General features: G+C 27.4%; 2 protein-coding genes across 6 annotated transcripts; both read right to left on the reverse strand.

The window, feature by feature from the left end:
• Positions 1 to 306: 306 nt before the first annotated feature.
• On the reverse strand, positions 307 to 13,540 carry LOC119682492 (ubiquitin-conjugating enzyme E2-17 kDa). Of its 3 annotated transcripts, none has more exons than XM_038095946.1 (4): positions 13,431 to 13,540; positions 12,485 to 12,797; positions 3,193 to 3,478; positions 307 to 470 (listed from the first exon to the last, which is right to left on the reverse strand). In XM_038095946.1, the coding sequence occupies exons 2-4, from the start codon at positions 12,526 to 12,528 to the stop codon at positions 345 to 347; spliced, it is 456 nt and encodes a 151-aa protein (XP_037951874.1). In that variant the 5' UTR covers positions 12,529 to 12,797; positions 13,431 to 13,540; the 3' UTR covers positions 307 to 344. The 3 variants fall into 3 exon arrangements, with proteins under 3 accessions (XP_037951874.1, XP_037951872.1, XP_037951873.1); XM_038095944.1 differs by lacking the exon at positions 13,431 to 13,540 and adding an exon at positions 12,898 to 13,227; XM_038095945.1 differs by lacking the exon at positions 13,431 to 13,540 and adding an exon at positions 12,898 to 13,227 and having other exon boundaries at positions 12,485 to 12,813.
• Positions 13,541 to 16,872: 3,332 nt separating this feature from the next.
• On the reverse strand, positions 16,873 to 18,113 carry LOC119683532. Of its 3 annotated transcripts, none has more exons than XM_038097240.1 (6): positions 18,089 to 18,113; positions 17,633 to 17,751; positions 17,406 to 17,566; positions 17,246 to 17,345; positions 17,134 to 17,184; positions 16,873 to 17,077 (listed from the first exon to the last, which is right to left on the reverse strand). In XM_038097240.1, the coding sequence occupies exons 2-6, from the start codon at positions 17,744 to 17,746 to the stop codon at positions 16,994 to 16,996; spliced, it is 510 nt and encodes a 169-aa protein (XP_037953168.1). In that variant the 5' UTR covers positions 17,747 to 17,751; positions 18,089 to 18,113; the 3' UTR covers positions 16,873 to 16,993. The 3 variants fall into 3 exon arrangements, with proteins under 3 accessions (XP_037953168.1, XP_037953167.1, XP_037953169.1); XM_038097239.1 differs by lacking the exon at positions 18,089 to 18,113 and adding an exon at positions 17,985 to 18,069; XM_038097241.1 differs by lacking the exon at positions 18,089 to 18,113 and adding an exon at positions 17,851 to 17,869.
• Positions 18,114 to 18,655: the final 542 nt, after the last annotated feature.

Genomic DNA, 18,655 nt, shown 5'->3' on the forward strand with positions numbered 1-18,655 from the left:
GTTGGAAGGACAAACAAAAACAGATATTTTTAATTACAATTAAATATAAATATATTTCGTATGCTCACTTTATATATATTTACTTTTTTTGTTTTTTTTTTTTTTGTAATAGACTTTACACCTAAAATTTTAATTTACTGAGTAATTAATAAATGATTTTAATGTTTTTTTTATACTTGAATCAAAATGATTTTGAAAATGTACTTTGAAATTTTTTGCATATTGTTTCTGCTTTTGAGGTTGCTTAACGAACTTGCTGCTGTTTTGGCTGGAGCAACTGCTGCTACTACTGTTGTTCTTCTGCTGGTTGTTGTTGTTGTTGTTGTTACTTTACTGGCTGATGGCTAATCGATGAAACTTTGCTCCACACAGGCTTTCACTCGTTTCTCGTATTCACGACGATTTTCTTTATAAAGTTGTGCAGCTGTTGAATTAGCTGGCGAGTTTGGATTTGGATCACTCAACAGAGACTGAAATCATAAAAAAAAATATTATTATAAATTGTATAAATCATAATATTATAAATTATATTATTATATAAATTATATTAATAGCTTCAACTTTTATTAAAAATAATTTTTTTTTAAATATAATTGTTAGCATCTTGAACACGAATTTGGTTTAAGTTGAAATATTGAATGAAATAAAAATTAGTGTGAAATAATAATATTAAGAAAATACGAAACTATTAAATACAAAATTACAAAATAATAATTTTGGTTGTAAAAAAAATAAATATTCATTAACACTTATGTAAATTAACAGAAACAGTTTTTTTAGTTTTCATACGCGAATTTATTTATATAGTTCATTCCTATATAAATTATAAATGATAAATTTTAAATATAAATTTATAACCTCTATGTAGTTTACTCTGCAGTATATGTTCTCTTGTCTATATTTTAGGCCCTGTAATCTATACGGAATTTATTTTGCAGCGTGTTAATTCTTGTATATAGATTAATTGTAATTCACAAAAAACGACGAAAACCTTTTTCTTGTGTTGTGTCTCATCCCCTTGAGGTAGCTAGGTTTCTTCGGCTAAACTCTGGTTAATTTCAATTAACCAATTAACAAATATCTACCCCCATTTCCTTTATTCCTTAAACTATAACCCTACCTATCTACTCCCTTACCAATGTATTCGTCTTGTATTCCTTACATGTTATCTGCTTTCAAATACTGACGGGCTAGAACAACAAGACCTGTTTCTAACACCACCGCCGCTTATTAACTAATGCGAAGTTTGTGAAACTATATGCTACATATAACATATATTGCGTTACATTAGAAGACGTGTTTCTACAGCTTACGAGGAAGTGGTGTTCCTATTTTACAAGAGAAACTTTTATTACATCTCAGGAGAGTGTAACTACAACTCGAGTATATATAATCAAAAACACCACATCTAAGTCCGTCTCGAACATAAAGGTTCTTAACAACATAGAGTTAAAGCGGTACTATAAAATCCGTTACTACACCTTGAGCACACAGGTTCTTTGCACAAAGGAAGAAGATACTATAAAATCAAATACTCACATCTAAGTCCGTTACCGATTTCTATTGAGGTACATTATTTGTTATAAAAATTAATATTCAATTCCAAGTTTTTTTGCTATTTTATTTTTCAGTAAAATCAAAACCAGAAAAAAACTATTTAATCAGACTAGCAACCTACCGATTAGATAATCTTACTGTTATATTTTAAATGAAGAAGAAGAAATGCGCTTCATTTCTAATGATTTGTTTTATTTCTGATGATTTAATGATACATTTAATCAGCATGTATATAGCTCATACTCATACTCTGACGACCACTTTTAACGACGATATTGCAAGATACAAGGATAAAAAAGTTTAGGATATCGACCTGGAATATAAAATGAATGAATGCATATTAACTTTACCATTTATTTAATGGTTTCATTGCCATTGTTGTTGCTCTTGTGAATGTTTCTTATAGAAAAACCGTATAAGCAAAAAGTACAAAGAGGTTAGAATATATCACGTGGAAATAGAATAATTAATGTGGAATAAAGTAGAAAACAGTAGAAAGGACTAAGGGTGTCGATGAGTTCTTCTGTAGTGATTGTAATGATTTATCACAGGATGTCAATAGGTTGTTTGGACTACGTCTATCAAAATCAGTAAGCAAATAGTGATGTATTATCATTATGATGATATTGCATTGAAATATATTGAGTTAATCAAGGTTTCAATAATTACCAGGAGTACTGCTAGATATTAGGAATTGACTGAAAGAGGTTGCACTTTCGTTTTAAGAAGATAGTCTTATATAACAAAGTAAATAAGCAACATTTTCCTTTTCCTCTTCTAACTCACAGCTGCAACAGTAAATACTGGATGGAAATTGACTGCTGTGATTAATATGTAATGCATATTATCTGGGAAAATGACAGAAGACATAATCTATCTAAAGTTTAGCATAACAATTCATGCACTTCGAGCACTTCACTGATGCCAATGTAGAACTAAATTGGATGCAGTTCTGATATCTCACGTAATCAAACAGTATTCTTAGTCACATTTTATGCCCATATGGAGCTAAATATTTAGTGTTGAGAGTGCTTTTCGCAATCTCATAGTCCTTAACCTTATAACCTTGCTAACACAATAGTAATCAGTTTCAAGAATATACTTTTAAGTGTCTACAAATATGCGATGTGTTGAATGGTAAGATTTGTATGCTACTATGATACTAAGGTACAATACAAGTATTGCCAACTTAAAACAAATTCTGATTAATAAAAAAATAATGACCTTTTAAAAATAAAAATAATAAATTAATAATCGACACAATGAAAGACCACCATTAGCAGTTAAAGATGTTTTTTAAAATTATTTTTACAAATGTTTAAGGGTTAAAAGATATGGCACGCAGAGCTTCCAGAAACTATTAATAAATAAACAAATCCATCTTACAAAAAATATTATGAATCACGTTAAAGAAGATGATTCATTACCAGAATGATTTCAAAGTAGAGTTGGTGATTCAGTGTGCTATATTTATGCATGCCTAAGACATAACACAAAACAATTAATTACGCATATGCATCAGAAGATATTAATTTGAATACTTCTTTAAGATATATAAAGCTTATATAAGGAGTACAATTATTATTTACTAAATGAATTTTTATAACAAATAATATTATATTATGTTCTACATACTTGTATAGAAGTTAATATAGCAGAAACATCATATGTGGGACTCCACCGATTTTGTAAAATGTCCAAACAGATTCCACCATCGGCATAAACATTTGGATGAAATACCTTAGATACAAATCTAACTGTTGGAGGCTTATTGGGATACTCTTCCGTAAATTCTATTGTTAATTTAAAGGTACCATCTTCGAATGGTGTATCATGTGGACCAAAAATCACAGCATTCCATATCATAATATTATTATCAGTTGGTGCGCCAGAAACTCCCGTTGGTGGATCTTCTTGTAGTCTATAGGAAGGGAAGTAAATATTTAATAAATTAATAAAATATAAAGTAAATTTTTGAGAAATAAAAATTAAATAGTAAATACAAATACTAATTTCGAATTTTGAATTAAATTACATACAGAATTAATACTATTGAAAGTGCTCTTTAAATAGTGCGTACTAATATTTAGGAAACTAATTGATATCATATATATAATGTTATAACCCCTGAAAGTATGAGTGGGTATGAGTAGCTCCTAGATGTAAACACGAACGCTTTAGTGTCTGATCCATTGGAATGACTAAGTTTCCTTGTCTCGAATCAATCTTTACCCAACCAAACCCATCGCATGTATTTATGTTTATAATTACTTTAATGATTCCTGGTATATATTTTCATTAATTACAACGACCACAACATAAAAACAATGAATTTCAACAGATATCAGCTTTATATGCTAAAGCCATTTATGAAATTTAATAAACATATTGGACTCTCTGCGAAGTTTAATCGAAAATAACAAATAATTAAGCAAATATTAAGAGAGACATGATCACTTCCTTAAATTGCATGATAAGAGATTTTGATATCCTTACTGAGTAGTAAATCAAATCAATAAATATTACATATTTTTATGCTATAAAATTATTGATTACATGCAAGTTTCTTCTTCAGATTCCCTAAAATTTTTAAATTGTTAATAAAAAATTTTAAGAATGAAATATTTTTTATAAACAATCATAAAAATATTAAATTTTTAAAATTTTTTAGGATCATTTAAATGTTTACTAAAGAGACTAACGTAAACGTAACACTTTTAACATGAAAAAGTACTGAACTTTGACTATAAAAATTTATATAAATAAATAAATCAGTTTATAAACAAAATTCCATGATTAAGAATAAATTAAAATAAAACATTTTCGCTCAAAGGTTGCTCAATGAAATTTCCGCAAAAAACTCATTATATTTTAATGATATTCACAAAGTTTACGAGAAAAATATAAATATGCTCGCTTATAATGGGTTTAAGCACTTTACACTTCAATGAGGAATGAATGAATTGTTTTAAATAAAGAAATAAAAAAGGAAATTAAAAATAAATGCAACTTCAATATACATATCTATGCATGTATTAATCTATTAAATAAAAGACCTTTTTAATAGGAAAACAATACAGTTCGATAATCTCAGATATGCAGAATATAAGCACTTGTATAGCAGTATGACCCAAGAAACGACACAACGATCAGTGAACAAAGAAACTTTGTTAATATAATATATTATTTCGAAAAAAAATTGTAATCGGAGATGTATAACAAACAGATTTTAACAAAATATAAAAGCCTTGACGTTATTATCACAAACATTAAAAATATCCGCAGATTCATTTTAGAGTCTCCTAAGATAATAATCTAACATACATATGTAACTAATAAAAATTATAATTTATAATTACTATTGACTATCTTATTAGTCAAAGGGAAAAAATATCCACAAAAGCAAATAACACCTTAGTTGCTTAAATAATTTCAGTAATTTCGAATAATGCAAATTTTATAAGGCTCTGCAATATTCAAGGCATTGTAATAAAAATTATAATATTAACTTAAAATATTTTCATTACTATCAAAACCATATTTATATGTATCTATAAGACATACTTATTAGACATATTGTTCAAAGCAAAAAATGCTGCTACTCTTTTGCAACACTAGATTATAATAATTACGATTATTTTGGTGCCTTGGATCAAGGAATATATCTCTTAAAAAATTCTCCACTGAAAATAAAAACCCTACAAATTAGTATACACTTCTTATTATTACTACTAATTACTACTTCTGAGATCGACACAATCGGATTTTTGTCACCAAGACAAAAATCATCGTTGTCCAAAAAAAGTCGATCACAACGATGCAGGGAAAAAAAACGTGGACTTACAGTATCTAATTCGAGACCAAGATTGACTCACAACAAAGTTCACAATAGACCACGCCTAACGTCTCTCAGGAAGAACGGCGTCTCCCCGGTGCAGCAAAAACTGCCCTAGCTTTATTGAGATCAGAATATAACCAAGCGCTGAACAGTTACTAGTCAAGAATAAACACGTCTATTTCTAAGATGTGCCCAAACTACAGCTTTACCCCCAAGACATCGTCAATCTGTGCTCTTGTCTCACTACACACACAACCTGCATCCATTCGACCATTGAACTCACCCCACCGGGTTGAGTTTAATTTAAATCCCACCCATATTCAGTTCACCCCTTCACTTTTATTCCCCTCCTCACCTTTAACCATCACCCATAGCAAATGTGTTAAAACAGCGTTAGTGAAAGAATTAATATTCTTTTTCATTTAAAAATGATTTGATTCACTTACATTTCAACAAACTTTTCAAATTCATACTAAATCTATACAAAACACAAAGCCACGAAAAAGATAATGATCAGCTCGTTTTATCAAAACCGATAATAGAATCGTTTTAAACATAAATTGGAAATACAGGACAATAACAAAAATCAACTCCCACAATAATCTATTTATACGATATAGCTGATAATATCAATCTAAATTTTTGAAATAATCAAATATTCTTTAGGTGAAATTAAATAGGTCAATTTCGAACATTTCGAAAATTTCGAAAATTAGATGACCTCGATTGATTATACTGTTCACATAAAGTAATTTGCAAAAAATATCTTATATTTTATTTATATATATAATTGTATTCATTTTAAACAATATCACAGATAATATAGTAAGTAGCTCGTAGATTAATTCGTAACATAAGTATCTGTATCTTGCTTGAAATTTCAATGAAACAAAATGTATTTCGCAAAAGTATATTTAGAGATTTTCTACATAAATTTTCAAGCTTGAAAGCATTTTAATCCTTCCTTTTTAAATTATTCTGTATACTTTTAAGTTATGTTTCATTTTAATAATTTTTTAACATATACATTTAAGTTGAAGGCTGGTCGAGTTAATAAGCACAAGAAAATTGCGTACAGAAAAAAAAAGAAAACTTTGGAACAATAACGATGTTGTATTGAGTTGAGGACATAAGAGAATAAGCAGCAGCAATGCCATTGCAAAATATATAATCAAAAACTAAGACACAAAAATTTGAACAAAAACGATGTTGTTTTGTGTACTATAGAAGTGAGTTATCATATATCACCACATGCTTTTAAGTGAATAGTGAGAAATAGTAAACTACTTCTCACATCATTAAATATTAAGATAATTATTGAGTTTCAGTATAATAATGTTTTGTTAATTATGATAATGGAATAATTTTTAATAAGAATTTTTTCAAATGTCCGATTTAAATACTTTATATTGAGAATAATTATTTTTTGTATTTATTTAAAATTTGCAGGAACTGTCCAACAATATTTTTTCTACATACGAGTACAAACTGTAAAATATTTTGTTGGCAGCAAAATTTCACTGTCACGAATTGCACGAAATAAAAATAAAAGAAAATATTTATGAAAAAATTTCTTCAAAACAATACAAAAATTTATGAACAAAAACAAGGAAAATATTTACGGAAATTAAAAATAAAAAAAAAAATTAAAAATGTATACATTGAAGAGGATTTAACCCGTTGCTACATATACTTGTGTGAAAGATAAATATATTTGTGTATATTTATGTGCTTATATACTAAAATAAAGTATTAAACAAATAGCAAATAGTAAATAGAAATATAAATGGTTAAATGACAGCTGATGAAAGCGTCTTTGTACCGAGAAACATGAACTTGCAAAATCATCAAAATGAAAAATGGCATAAATCAAAAAAATAAAAAGAGTGCCTATCAGAGCTAAAAATGTAAATGATCTCACTAACAACAATCAGTATAAAATTCTAGATCTGCTGAGCGCTACTATCAGAATGTAACATAAACAAAACAGTCATAGAGCAAAACACGGCTTAGTTTTACTAACAAAACAAACAGCTGATTTAGCAAAATTTTTCGCTTGTTTATCCTATAAAAGTAGACTGTGAGATTTCAGAAATGATGGCCCAAGCGATGACCTAATACTAATTTTATTTTTCATTTATAAAAGCGCAATTCATTTACTACACAATTTTTGAATAATAGCCAAAAATGTTTGTCGTATTGTATTCGTTTCATTGTTTCATTGTAAATATGCATAATATATATGCGTCACATTGTCGGATACTCGTACATTATTCTAGCCTAACTGATTCAATAAAAAACGCGCAAATTTCTTGGGAACGTTTTGTGTGGGTGTCAGTTTATAGAGTTCAATGCACAAACACTATCAGGTGTATTATTTTATAAATATTTTCCATACATTGTTAATAACAATTATTACTACTTATATGACTCTTCCTCTCTATTGCTAATAAAATGCAACTTTTTATTAGTAAACAATGAGGAAAGGTTAAGAAACTGCATTTTTCTGTAAAATGCACATTAATTAAAAATAATTAATTTACTCTTTATATTGTAGATACAGTCGATGAGATGTTATATTGAAAGTTAGTTGATATAACTTAGCGAGTACAACATTAAATTACTATAATTCCGCAATAGAAAATTTATGCAATGACTACTAGAGAAAGAAGGGTTCATTTACTATACCATTGGTTTCTAAACTTATTTATTGGATTTATAAATTTTGAAGAGGATTTCAGAAGTCTTAAATAGGGAAAATATATAATAAATAAAATATTATATTTAATATTTAATTTAATGTTATTTAATTAATATTACACATAAGGTATATACATAAGATAAAATAACTATACACTGCTATTTGTAGTAGTTAATATAATTCAATAAGTCACATGGTACAATATAAGCAGACCTCAAAGATGGGTTACAAATGTGCCTCGATGTGAATACATAACTTTTCGACGCAAATATCTAGTTTCAGCGTACACGTGGCGCGACCTGGACAATGCATCAAAGGGTGAACGATACAGTATTCGGTAGCCATTTGATGTAGCAAATAAAACGGGAAGGCCAACATAAGCTGCTTCAACGTATTTTGAAGTTAGGTCAGTAAGTTTACATGGTAACAAGTCAGAATACTATGTTTTGGAGCCAGTGGCGCAAGAATCTCTATAGGAGATCAACGGCACCAATCGTAACCTTAGAAGTAGGTTACTAACAAAAACAAAAGCTTCTATTCATGTCTGGCCTAGAAGAAGATTCAGCGAAGGGTTTAGAACCCACCCTCGAAAATCCATACTGTAATGAAACCACAGAAGCACTAGTCTACCCAGGACTGTTATGCTAAGAAAGAAGAAGAATCTAGCAAAGATGCTAAATGGGGACTAATATTAAACACATACACATAACATACTATACAAAAAAACCTAAAAAGAGTGAACTGCAGAGGTGTGATTGAGTATTGAATACGGGCTGACTTATGTTTTAGAAGTCGACTTATTGTGGAAGTTGTGGAGCTTATTGCATAGGAATATAATTATTTTCAATCAGAAAACTATAACATCATTTTAACAAAAACTACTTAAAGCACTTATAGAAGATGTTGGATAGTTATTTAAGGAAGTAGGAAACTATAGTGTGAAGATGTTTCCACAATCTCGACAAAAATCATTATAGAGTAGACTCAGCCTCATAACATGTCTTGCTAGTACGCAAAAATCTGTCAGCAGCGATCCCGTAATACTAAACAAATTTCATCTTAGTTGAAGCAGTTAACTAGTACTATTCTAGCCCAGTAAATCTTGAAATCCAACTAGAATTATTCTAGCTATATTCAGATATTTTTTCCTAATTACCGGCTCAAACGTTTTAAGTGCGGTACCAATGTTTAAGAAATTAATATCGAAGTTGAGTACCCTTGGCAAGCTCGTCTAATCTGCTGTTACCAAAGATGTACTGTGTCCATGTACTTATGTGATTTGAACATATTAATCACATAAGTACTAGCTAGCTAGTTAGTTAAAAGAACTATTAAGGATATAGCTAGCTGTAGTGTTCACCAACGATTTGATAGCAAATTAGGTGTCCGAGAAGAATAAGAATCCACAACAGACATTATATAATAATTTAAATGATATCCTTGTATAGTCTCAATTCAGTAGTCTCAGTTATAAATAAATGTAACACTAACATTAATTAAATGTAATAAGTAACAGTGCATATATTAGAAACGTCCAATTTTGAAAAGTACTCTTGAGCAATATGAGTGTAGTAGTAGTAAAAGTGTAGCTTCTAAGCTGTTGGTACTTGTAACAATAGTGTCTATACAGAGGAACATTTCCCAGATTAGTGAAGAAAGTATTAACTACAGGAAGATGCCTGTAAAAAATCAAAATTTTAGTATCTTCTTGAAATTGTATTAGATAATGTGTTTAATTTAATAATAAAAATTATACAATAAATTGACCCATGTTATCACGCTTTGATAATTAGAAACAAATTGACCGAAGATTTATGGTTGCCTACATTTTATCTCAAGATTTTTTTAAGAAACTTTGATTTTTTTATATAGTTATAGATACATATGGTAATTACAAGTAACATATGCCGAACAATAGACATAAGCGATACAATATATGCATATATACATATATTGTGTATCATACGATAAACAGTACGATAAACATAAATGGCACGATAAACATAAACGGCACGATAAACATATATGGTAGAGTAAACAGATGGAATATAGAGTACATATGGGTTATAATAAACAGAATTAAATATAACCTAAAAACAACGATTAAAAAATAATATAAAACAAGTACTTTGTTTATCTCAAGTGAAAGACTATTAGCGCAAAAAATACAATTATAAAATATGATTAAAATCTACTAGAATACTACAAGATATGAACCAAAAGATGTGCTTAATGGATTGCATTAACCAAATAGATGTTATGACTAATAATGTACTATTTTGCCTTTTGAAATTAAAAAAAAACTGTTTATAGTTTTAGAAAATGGAAAATTAATTAAGAAAGCTCAAACACAAAAGATTTGTTGGACAACAAAAAGAAATTATTGAAGGTTAAGTCAGAGAAAATACTGTTATTACACTAATTATTTTTTATAAAATATAGATTAGCTATCTAAAGACTATTAAAAAGTGATTTCAATAGCAATACCTATATCGAACTTGTTACGCATTTCAAAAACATTTTATGACTGCTAACTTAAAGATAGAATTTCATATTAAAATTTATTATCTGCTCATGCTGATATGGTACATTATGGTATGAAATTGAACATATTGAAAATCTTTAAAATAGACATATGACAAAGCGAAAGCGTGTTATATTCGAAAAAGATTTAGATTAGTCACAAGTGGCTGATGCAATGTTTATAACACTCAAGGGAAGTGTAATTATAAATTTTCACATACATTATTTAATTATAATAATATGTAAAAGACAAACAAAATTTAATTAACTACTTTTAATGTATTAAAAAACACAACTGCGTTAATATATAGAGAGGTAGATAATTTTTTGTTTATAAAAATATTTATTTAATATGTTATAATAACTTTTTCGTAAAGAAGTGGAAAAAACTAATACTAGCTACAATTAATAATTTCCTAGGAGCGGACAATTCTATATTATAGGGCCACTTTTCATTCATTTAGGATACTATAATAAATTTTTCGTAAAGAAATCAAAAAAACCAATACTAACTACAATCAATAATTTCCTAGGAGCGGACAATTCTATATTCTAGAGCCACTTCTCTGTACAGACGAGCCAATAATGCTTATTCTTCCCATCAGGACCACGGAATTGTATTTTTAGCCTACTATTAAAAAACGCAACTGTGTTAATATATAAGAAAGTAGATAATTTTTTTTATAAAAATATTTGTTTAAGATATTATAATTAGTTTTTATAAAGAAGTGAAAAAAACTAATACTAACTACAATCAATAATTTCCTAGAAGCGGACAATTCTTTATTCTAGAGCCACTTCTCTGTACAGACGAGCCAATAATGCTTATCCTTCCCATCAGGACCACGAAGTCATTTATCTGGGTTACAACAACAACAAAACTAAAATTTATATGTCCAACAAAGCCATATTTATACGTCACAAATAACGAAGACACAATATTATATATTGAAGCTGAGATTAGTTTTTTTTCTTTAGCTCAGGGGTTATGTTTTTAGCTGAAACCTTTTTTTTTTTTGTAACAAAGAAGAGAAACAGTCATTGCTAATTCTCTACTATTACTAATTATGACCACATGCTCCAAGCTTAATTTTTCTTTTTGCACTTTAATATCTTCAAAATAGTAATGGAAGACCTGTCAGTAATTAAATCGCGCTTAATCATGTTTTTCGCAAGGCCTTAGGGCACTTGACCTTATGACTGGCAATAAAAACTGTTTATCTGACTGTTATGAAGAAAAATGTTCAATTTTTGCTATTTATTTGTTTAGTTGATATAAAACGAATGCAACAACTTTTTGGGCTTAAAATCCTTGATAATTATATTAGATTTCCTTGAACGCCATTTAAGCCATTTAACCAGTTAAGGTGAGTTGAAATATAACAGATTCAAGGTCAGAAAATAATATTAATGCGTTGCTATGACATTAAACGTAGTCAATAATTTATTGGAATAGCAAGGATTTATTCCCAAGTTTTTGTATAATTTCAACATATTTTGCAATAAATACATATATATCGCCCGTTTTCTTCAAAACCTTTTGTGTAATAAAAGCAAAAATAACGCAATGTTTTTTTTTCTTTTTCTTTTTTTATGAACTATAGACATGAAGTCTGTAAAGTGGTAAAGCACTTAAGTGCCTGTGTATAGGTAGTTTCACTACGTAATCAATATTTTCTTATTTTATTTTCTGCAATACAATTTCTACAATCAATTCCACACATAAAATTTGGTTTATATTTTCTATTAAACAAAAAGTAAAGCGCACTGTTGAAATTTTTTAAATTACACGTAATATTTGCCAGAATATTCTTTTGAAGAAAAAATTTTTTTTGTGTAGCATTTTTGCGTTATAATTTTCTTACCTTTTAAAATCTCTCATAAGGCGTCTGCGAGCGGGTGTTGACATATTTAACTAAAATTTTTTTTTAGCGTTAACAAATTAACAATTTGATTTCTTTTCAATTTAGGCAGTAGGAAAATTTTTTATTGCACGATTTCTCTTATTTCCTTCCGTCCTTAAATTTTAATATTCCTCGTCTGCCTGCTTCTTCTACGTTTCACTTCCACCTTTATACACCAACTAATTTTTTACAGTTTAAAACTTCCAAATAAACGTGTATAGTACACACTGGCAAGAATAGCACAACTATATTTGCAACCACAGTTATACATGCACTAAAATAGAACAAAACTATGAAAATTATTTTTGCACAATAGGAAATCTATTTGATTGAATTAATAATTAATAAACCATATTATAATTTATTTTTCTTACTTTAATTCGATAGCAATGCTTTTGCATTCAATTTCGTTACAAACAATTTTTTAATTATTTGTATTTCACTAATGTATGTGCAAATTACGCTGCCTATGCTTCTCAGATATATATCAAATACTTTTGATTCGCAAATAATGTATTTCTTTTTTTATCTTTTATTTTAAATAACTTCCCAGTATATAAGCTCCTAATAACGAAAACTAATTTAATTACGACTTTTAAACCAACTTTTCGTGTTGGCGATATTCAACCAGCTGCACAACACAACAATGAACTGGGCGAAAATTTTTCTTTTAAAAAGCAAAAAGACTGAAATGGCAATATTAAGCTTATGAAAAATCATGTGTTTTTAAAGATTATTAAGCGTAACACTGAAAAAAAAATTGCAAATAAAAAATTTAAAAAATTTGTTTGCAACACTAATTAGCGTAAATATCAGAATTAAAATAATATTTATGATAATATGCGACATAAAAATTAATTAATATAAATTTACAAAAAAAATCCATTAAAAATAAAATAAATAAAACCTGTGTATTGCAAAAGCCGTGATATATTTCAAAAATGTCAGTAAAATATATATGAAAAGCAGATAATTTGAGTTTTGTGTGCCAAAATATTTTTATTTATGCTGTAAAGTATACGAAATATATTAATTGTAACTTCAATTAAGTTTCACAATTATTAAAAAAAAATTTCCAAACTAAATATCAATTATATTTACTAGTTGTTTTAAAAAAATAGAAGCCAACTTTATAATTTTCATACTCAAATAAATCAGAAATTTTTGTCAAATTAAGTATTTACATTAGTACGTAACTACATACGTAACTACGTACGTAACTACGAAATAAATAAACAAAAACGAATATAAAATATAATAATTTCAGTGAAGTATTATACAAAAATAAAGATAAAATGCTAGTTTTAATATCCATCTAAGAAATTTATAACTTTTTTAAGAATATCAAAAAAATTTAATATCTACTAAGTTTTAGTTTTTAAAAACAATTTTTAAGGCCAGCGAAAATGGGGTGACTGTAGTATTCCGAATATATCATTGCAAATGCATATTTTATAAACTTTGTGGAAAGATTTATAAAAATATTTAAATCTTATTTCGTTGATTTAATACAAATATGGGCGATGAAATGGTTTTGAGTATCGAAGCACTAATCCGAACCAGTTCAAGAACTGAATCGATTACAGACGTAATACAAATATGCCATAATATGTGTTTGTTTGCTATGTACACAAACGAATTTATTGAAATTTTATGCCTTATAATATTAATAATATTATTACATTATTAATATTATTATTAATAATAATAATCTTAAAAAGCTTCTTTAAATGCCAGAAATGTCGTCAAGAGCAGCTACTAATAGATTTTTGTCAAATTGCAAATTTTTTTATCAATAAGTCTATAAATTTTTCCCCAATAGCCAGAAAGCATCAAAAGCGACAAATGTGAGACTTGAACACACTAAAACCAGATCTTAGAAATGCAAAATTGATAAATTTTGGCTATAAAGACCGTAAAGGTCAAAAAGTGAAACCCATTTCCAGTTATCAAGGGAAATGTAGCTGTTAGGTACTATCATAATTAACTCAAGAATTGTGCACGAATCAATTATATTTTTTTTATACAAAATTCATAAAAAAAATATACCAAAGACATGGAATTGAAAACTTTACATTAATTATAATAGGTGTTTTCAGCAGCTCGCAAAAAAACAGCAATTGGTTCGCTTAAAGTTGTTAATATCTATGAAAAATAACAACACTACTTTCTCTATCTAAACATCTGTTGTGAAGTTGCGAAACATTTAAGCAACTACAGAAAAATATGTTATCAACGCAATAAGTGAACTATTATGAACCTTTATTAGAAATTTCAACGAATATTCCACTCATGTCTCAAGAGTTTTTAACAAAAATTCAAACAAATTTAAGTTTCATAAATTTAAACATTGTGGAAATAAATTTTTTTAAAAATATGTAAAATTGGAAAAATAAATATTCTAAATATATAAGTATAAATAAATACAAAAATTTTTAGAAGTACGTGAAGAGAGTATAATTGATAAGTTAATACTTATAAGGAATAAGAATAAATATTCTAAACTACCATATTTTAAATTTTATTGTAAAACGAAATTTCAAAATTTTCTGCATTCTAAACATTGCTTTATTAATTTTTTTTATTCAAGATGTAATTTGCTTGCATCATATGCACATATGCAAGATTTATTTTTTACGAAAACATAACATTTGGCAGATTGCAACAGTGATAAGATATTTGTATCATTGTTGCAATCTTAACGCATAGAGTAAGCAATATGCTGTTTTTTGCCACACTTAAAAGCAACCGAAAGCATCTGTTGTTTTGGTTTTTAACTTTAAAAAAGTTGGTTGGATTGTTTTGAAGTGCAACCATGAGGTGAATAAATATCATAAGTTGTCTATTCGATTTAAGAACAAGACATTCTTACCCACACTACGTAATTTATCAACACAACGTAAGACAATGGAACTGTGTAAAATGAAGAGAAACCAAGGAATGACATGAAAAGGAATAACGTAAAGCATTAACGTATAGAAACATTTAAAATTGTAAAAATATTTTTAATTACACAGAAATCATAAAACATCAAATTATTATATTACAAATGTAAATAAGCTATAAAAGTAAAATTGTTAAAAATAAAAAATTAAAGTATTTCATTTGTTGTGTCGGATTTTTGCTTGTTTTGATAAGGAAGACATTTTTTTTTGTTAATTTTGTGCTTAAAAAAGATTTGTAATTCCGTTTAAAACATTAACTGCATTAGCTGAGCTAATCTCTAAGCAACTAAACAAGGTAATACCTTATTTCGTTATATGTATGAATAAGGTATGAGTATCCTATTAATCGCGAGTGTAATAACTTTAATTAAAATGACAGGATTCATTAATGTCATATATGAATTCACAGAACCAATCACCAAACCAATCATAACATAAATTCATTTTTGCTTTCATATCCAAGCTTGTGACATATTATAATAAATTGTATGTTCTTTATAAGTATTCCTTTTAATCACCTCTAAGTCATATAACTTATGAGAGAGAGAGAGTCTTTAACCGATCTTTGGTACTCAACATGAGGCATTTTATTTATTTTGTTTATACGTTGCTTGATTTTTAAAAACTTGATATATTGACAGTCTGTCTCAACAGAAGTTCAGATTGGATTAACTCATTACATACAATTAAGAGTATGCGATTCATTCAAAACTACTTAGCAGATCAGATAATACGAATAAACGTCAAAACAAACTTCTTTCCGAGAACTCCCTTTACCCAACCATTTCGTAATCCATGTATTTGTATTTTTAGTTCCATTTATTTGTGAGACAACCCTTTAGCATTCTTCGGAATAACATTTACTCCAATAAATAATATATGAACGATTTTATATATAATATAAAATAGATAAAACAGTTTTCCTACATCGTTTATTTCAATAAAATTTAATTTTATACATATTTATTTTGACATAAATATTTATTTCAATAAAAAAATTGACACAAAATTTATAAAAAAATATTCTATTTTTATGGCAATATGTATAAAGTTTTGCCATATGTGCATAAAAGTATTTAAGGTCACTTTATTAATTTTACTAAATTTTATTTTAACAAATCTAATTGGTAAAAAGTTTAATGCATAAAAATAATGCACATTTGCACAAATTATTAACCTAAAGGACGGAATGTTTGACTATAAGTCTAGAAATATTATTCGATTGCGATATAAAACATATATGAAACTATATAAATATATAGATACATAAATATGTATGCACAAGCAATATATATGTATAAATACATATGAATGTACACATAATATATTATTAAAGACAAATATAACTATTTTTATACATACATATTAATTTTTCTATAAAATTTAAAGCAAAAAATGCTTTTCGGAATGTTGATTTAGATATGCGATTCTTTTCATAACTTAAATCTAAATATTTTATGCTGCATTTCAATACGCATAAATGTAATATATATACACATATATATGTATATAAATTTCCTAAAGTTCAAGGCATTAGAAGCTCAATATTCGGATTTTGTAGTATCAGGAATATTTGATATTGTGAAAACACACAGAGCCAACAATAGATCTGCAACGAAAAAATTTTTAAGTTTCAAATATTTTAAATTTGTAAGATTTTATTACATTGTAGGCCATCCAACAAAAATTCAACAATGCTGAAAGTGTTTGCTCCAGCTGAAAGCATATATTTTTATGTATTAATAAACAAAACAAATTTTAACTGAATTCAACCTACATATATATAGTAGCCACCAATAAGCCAAAGACCAAATACAAATTGGAAAAGTATACCAATTCCTGCTAATATCAACCAAGGTAACAGCCAACCACGGGTGCTGTAAAAATAATTCAATTAAATTTAGATTTAACTTAACTTTTTACTACAAAATACTAACCAAATCTTTATGCCAAAATAAACTAAATAAGAGGCTAATATAAGCAGTATGAAATATAATATAAAAATGCCACCAAATAAGGGCATGGAGTATCTTTTATCCGTTTCAAATAGTGGCGAGTAGAGTTGCGCTGATTCACCACCACACAGCATATATGTAATCTATAAAAAATAAATATATTACAATTTTATTAAATTATATTTAATTTGATTTCGTTCAAAACTTGCCAATGTGATGAGCACAACTGATAACGCTGCTGTGTAAAAAGCTACTGCTTTGCTGCCCGTTTTAACAGAATTTGACCATATGAATGGTGACCAGCAAGAACTTAGTACCACCATTTTTTCTAAAAAATTTAAATCTAGATTATTTTATAATCACATTACATTAAATTTCATCAAAAAGAACACAATTAAATAAATTGATTCACATTGAAGTAATTTACACTTGGGTGCGACTCGTCTTGTTAATTAATACTTGCAGCATCACAAGTGTCCACGCCCAAGTTTCTTATTAGGTGAGAACTGCACTCATTATAATTTTGCTTGTACATTAACAAATTAAATATATTTTTATTACCGTTTTATTTATTCCTCTTTAGATTTGTAATAAATCAAATTTAAATATATATTAATTTAATTAAATTAATTAATTAATCACATAAATTAAAAACATCAACAAACCAGCTCTCAGCAAATGCCAACGAATAAGAATTGACAAACTGTCAAAAAATGATTCTGAAGGCACATGACAGGGGTGTTACAAAATGTATAATGTGTGCATAAAATTTGTCAGACTCGATTTGTCAGATCGTAAGTGAATGCGTTGATATAATAGTAATATTATATAAACAATTAAAATAAATGTTGATTGATGATTATTTATCTTTGAAATCAGAAATATGGAATTTAAATACAATATCGCTTACATGATTTTATTTACATGCGTTTTAATACATAATAATGAGCACATATGTTATTTTGTTACACAATTATTAATCTGTTTAAAATATTATTATCAGAAATTAGTTTAACTAAATTCAATATACTCTTTTTACTATTATGTCTTGTAAATCATTAGCGAAGCAAAGAATATCAAAATTATTTATAATTATACCATGTTCCCACTGAATCTTAATCAATTTATGTTGTAGTACTTTTACACTGTTTTATTTAGGCACTTGCTCATTTATTAAAAAGTGAACGTTCACATTAAAATGACCTCATTTATGCAGCTGATAGAACTGTATA

This window comes from Teleopsis dalmanni, chromosome 2, assembly GCF_002237135.1.
Source record: "Teleopsis dalmanni isolate 2A chromosome 2, ASM223713v2, whole genome shotgun sequence".
NCBI classification, from domain to species: Eukaryota; Metazoa; Arthropoda; class Insecta; order Diptera; family Diopsidae; genus Teleopsis; species Teleopsis dalmanni.

Bases quoted from the DNA above. Each gene is read 5' to 3' on its own strand.
- LOC119682492 (XM_038095946.1), bottom strand. From the start codon at position 12,528: ATGTCAACACCCGCTCGCAGACGCCTTATGAGAGATTTTAAAAG. The intron at 3,479-12,484 runs GTAAGAAAATTA...CCCTTCCTATAG, and splicing joins CTTATGAGAGATTTTAAAAG to ACTACAAGAAGATCCACCAA. The intron at 471-3,192 runs GTATGTAGAACA...TTATGATTTCAG, and splicing joins CTATATTAACTTCTATACAA to TCTCTGTTGAGTGATCCAAA.
- LOC119683532 (XM_038097240.1), bottom strand. From the start codon at position 17,746: ATGGTGGTACTAAGTTCTTGCTGGTCACCATTCATATGGTCAAATTCT. The intron at 17,567-17,632 runs GCAAGTTTTGAA...TATTTTTTATAG, and splicing joins CAGTTGTGCTCATCACATTG to ATTACATATATGCTGTGTGG. The intron at 17,078-17,133 runs GTAATAAAATCT...TTTTCGTTGCAG, and splicing joins TTTGTTGGATGGCCTACAAT to ATCTATTGTTGGCTCTGTGT.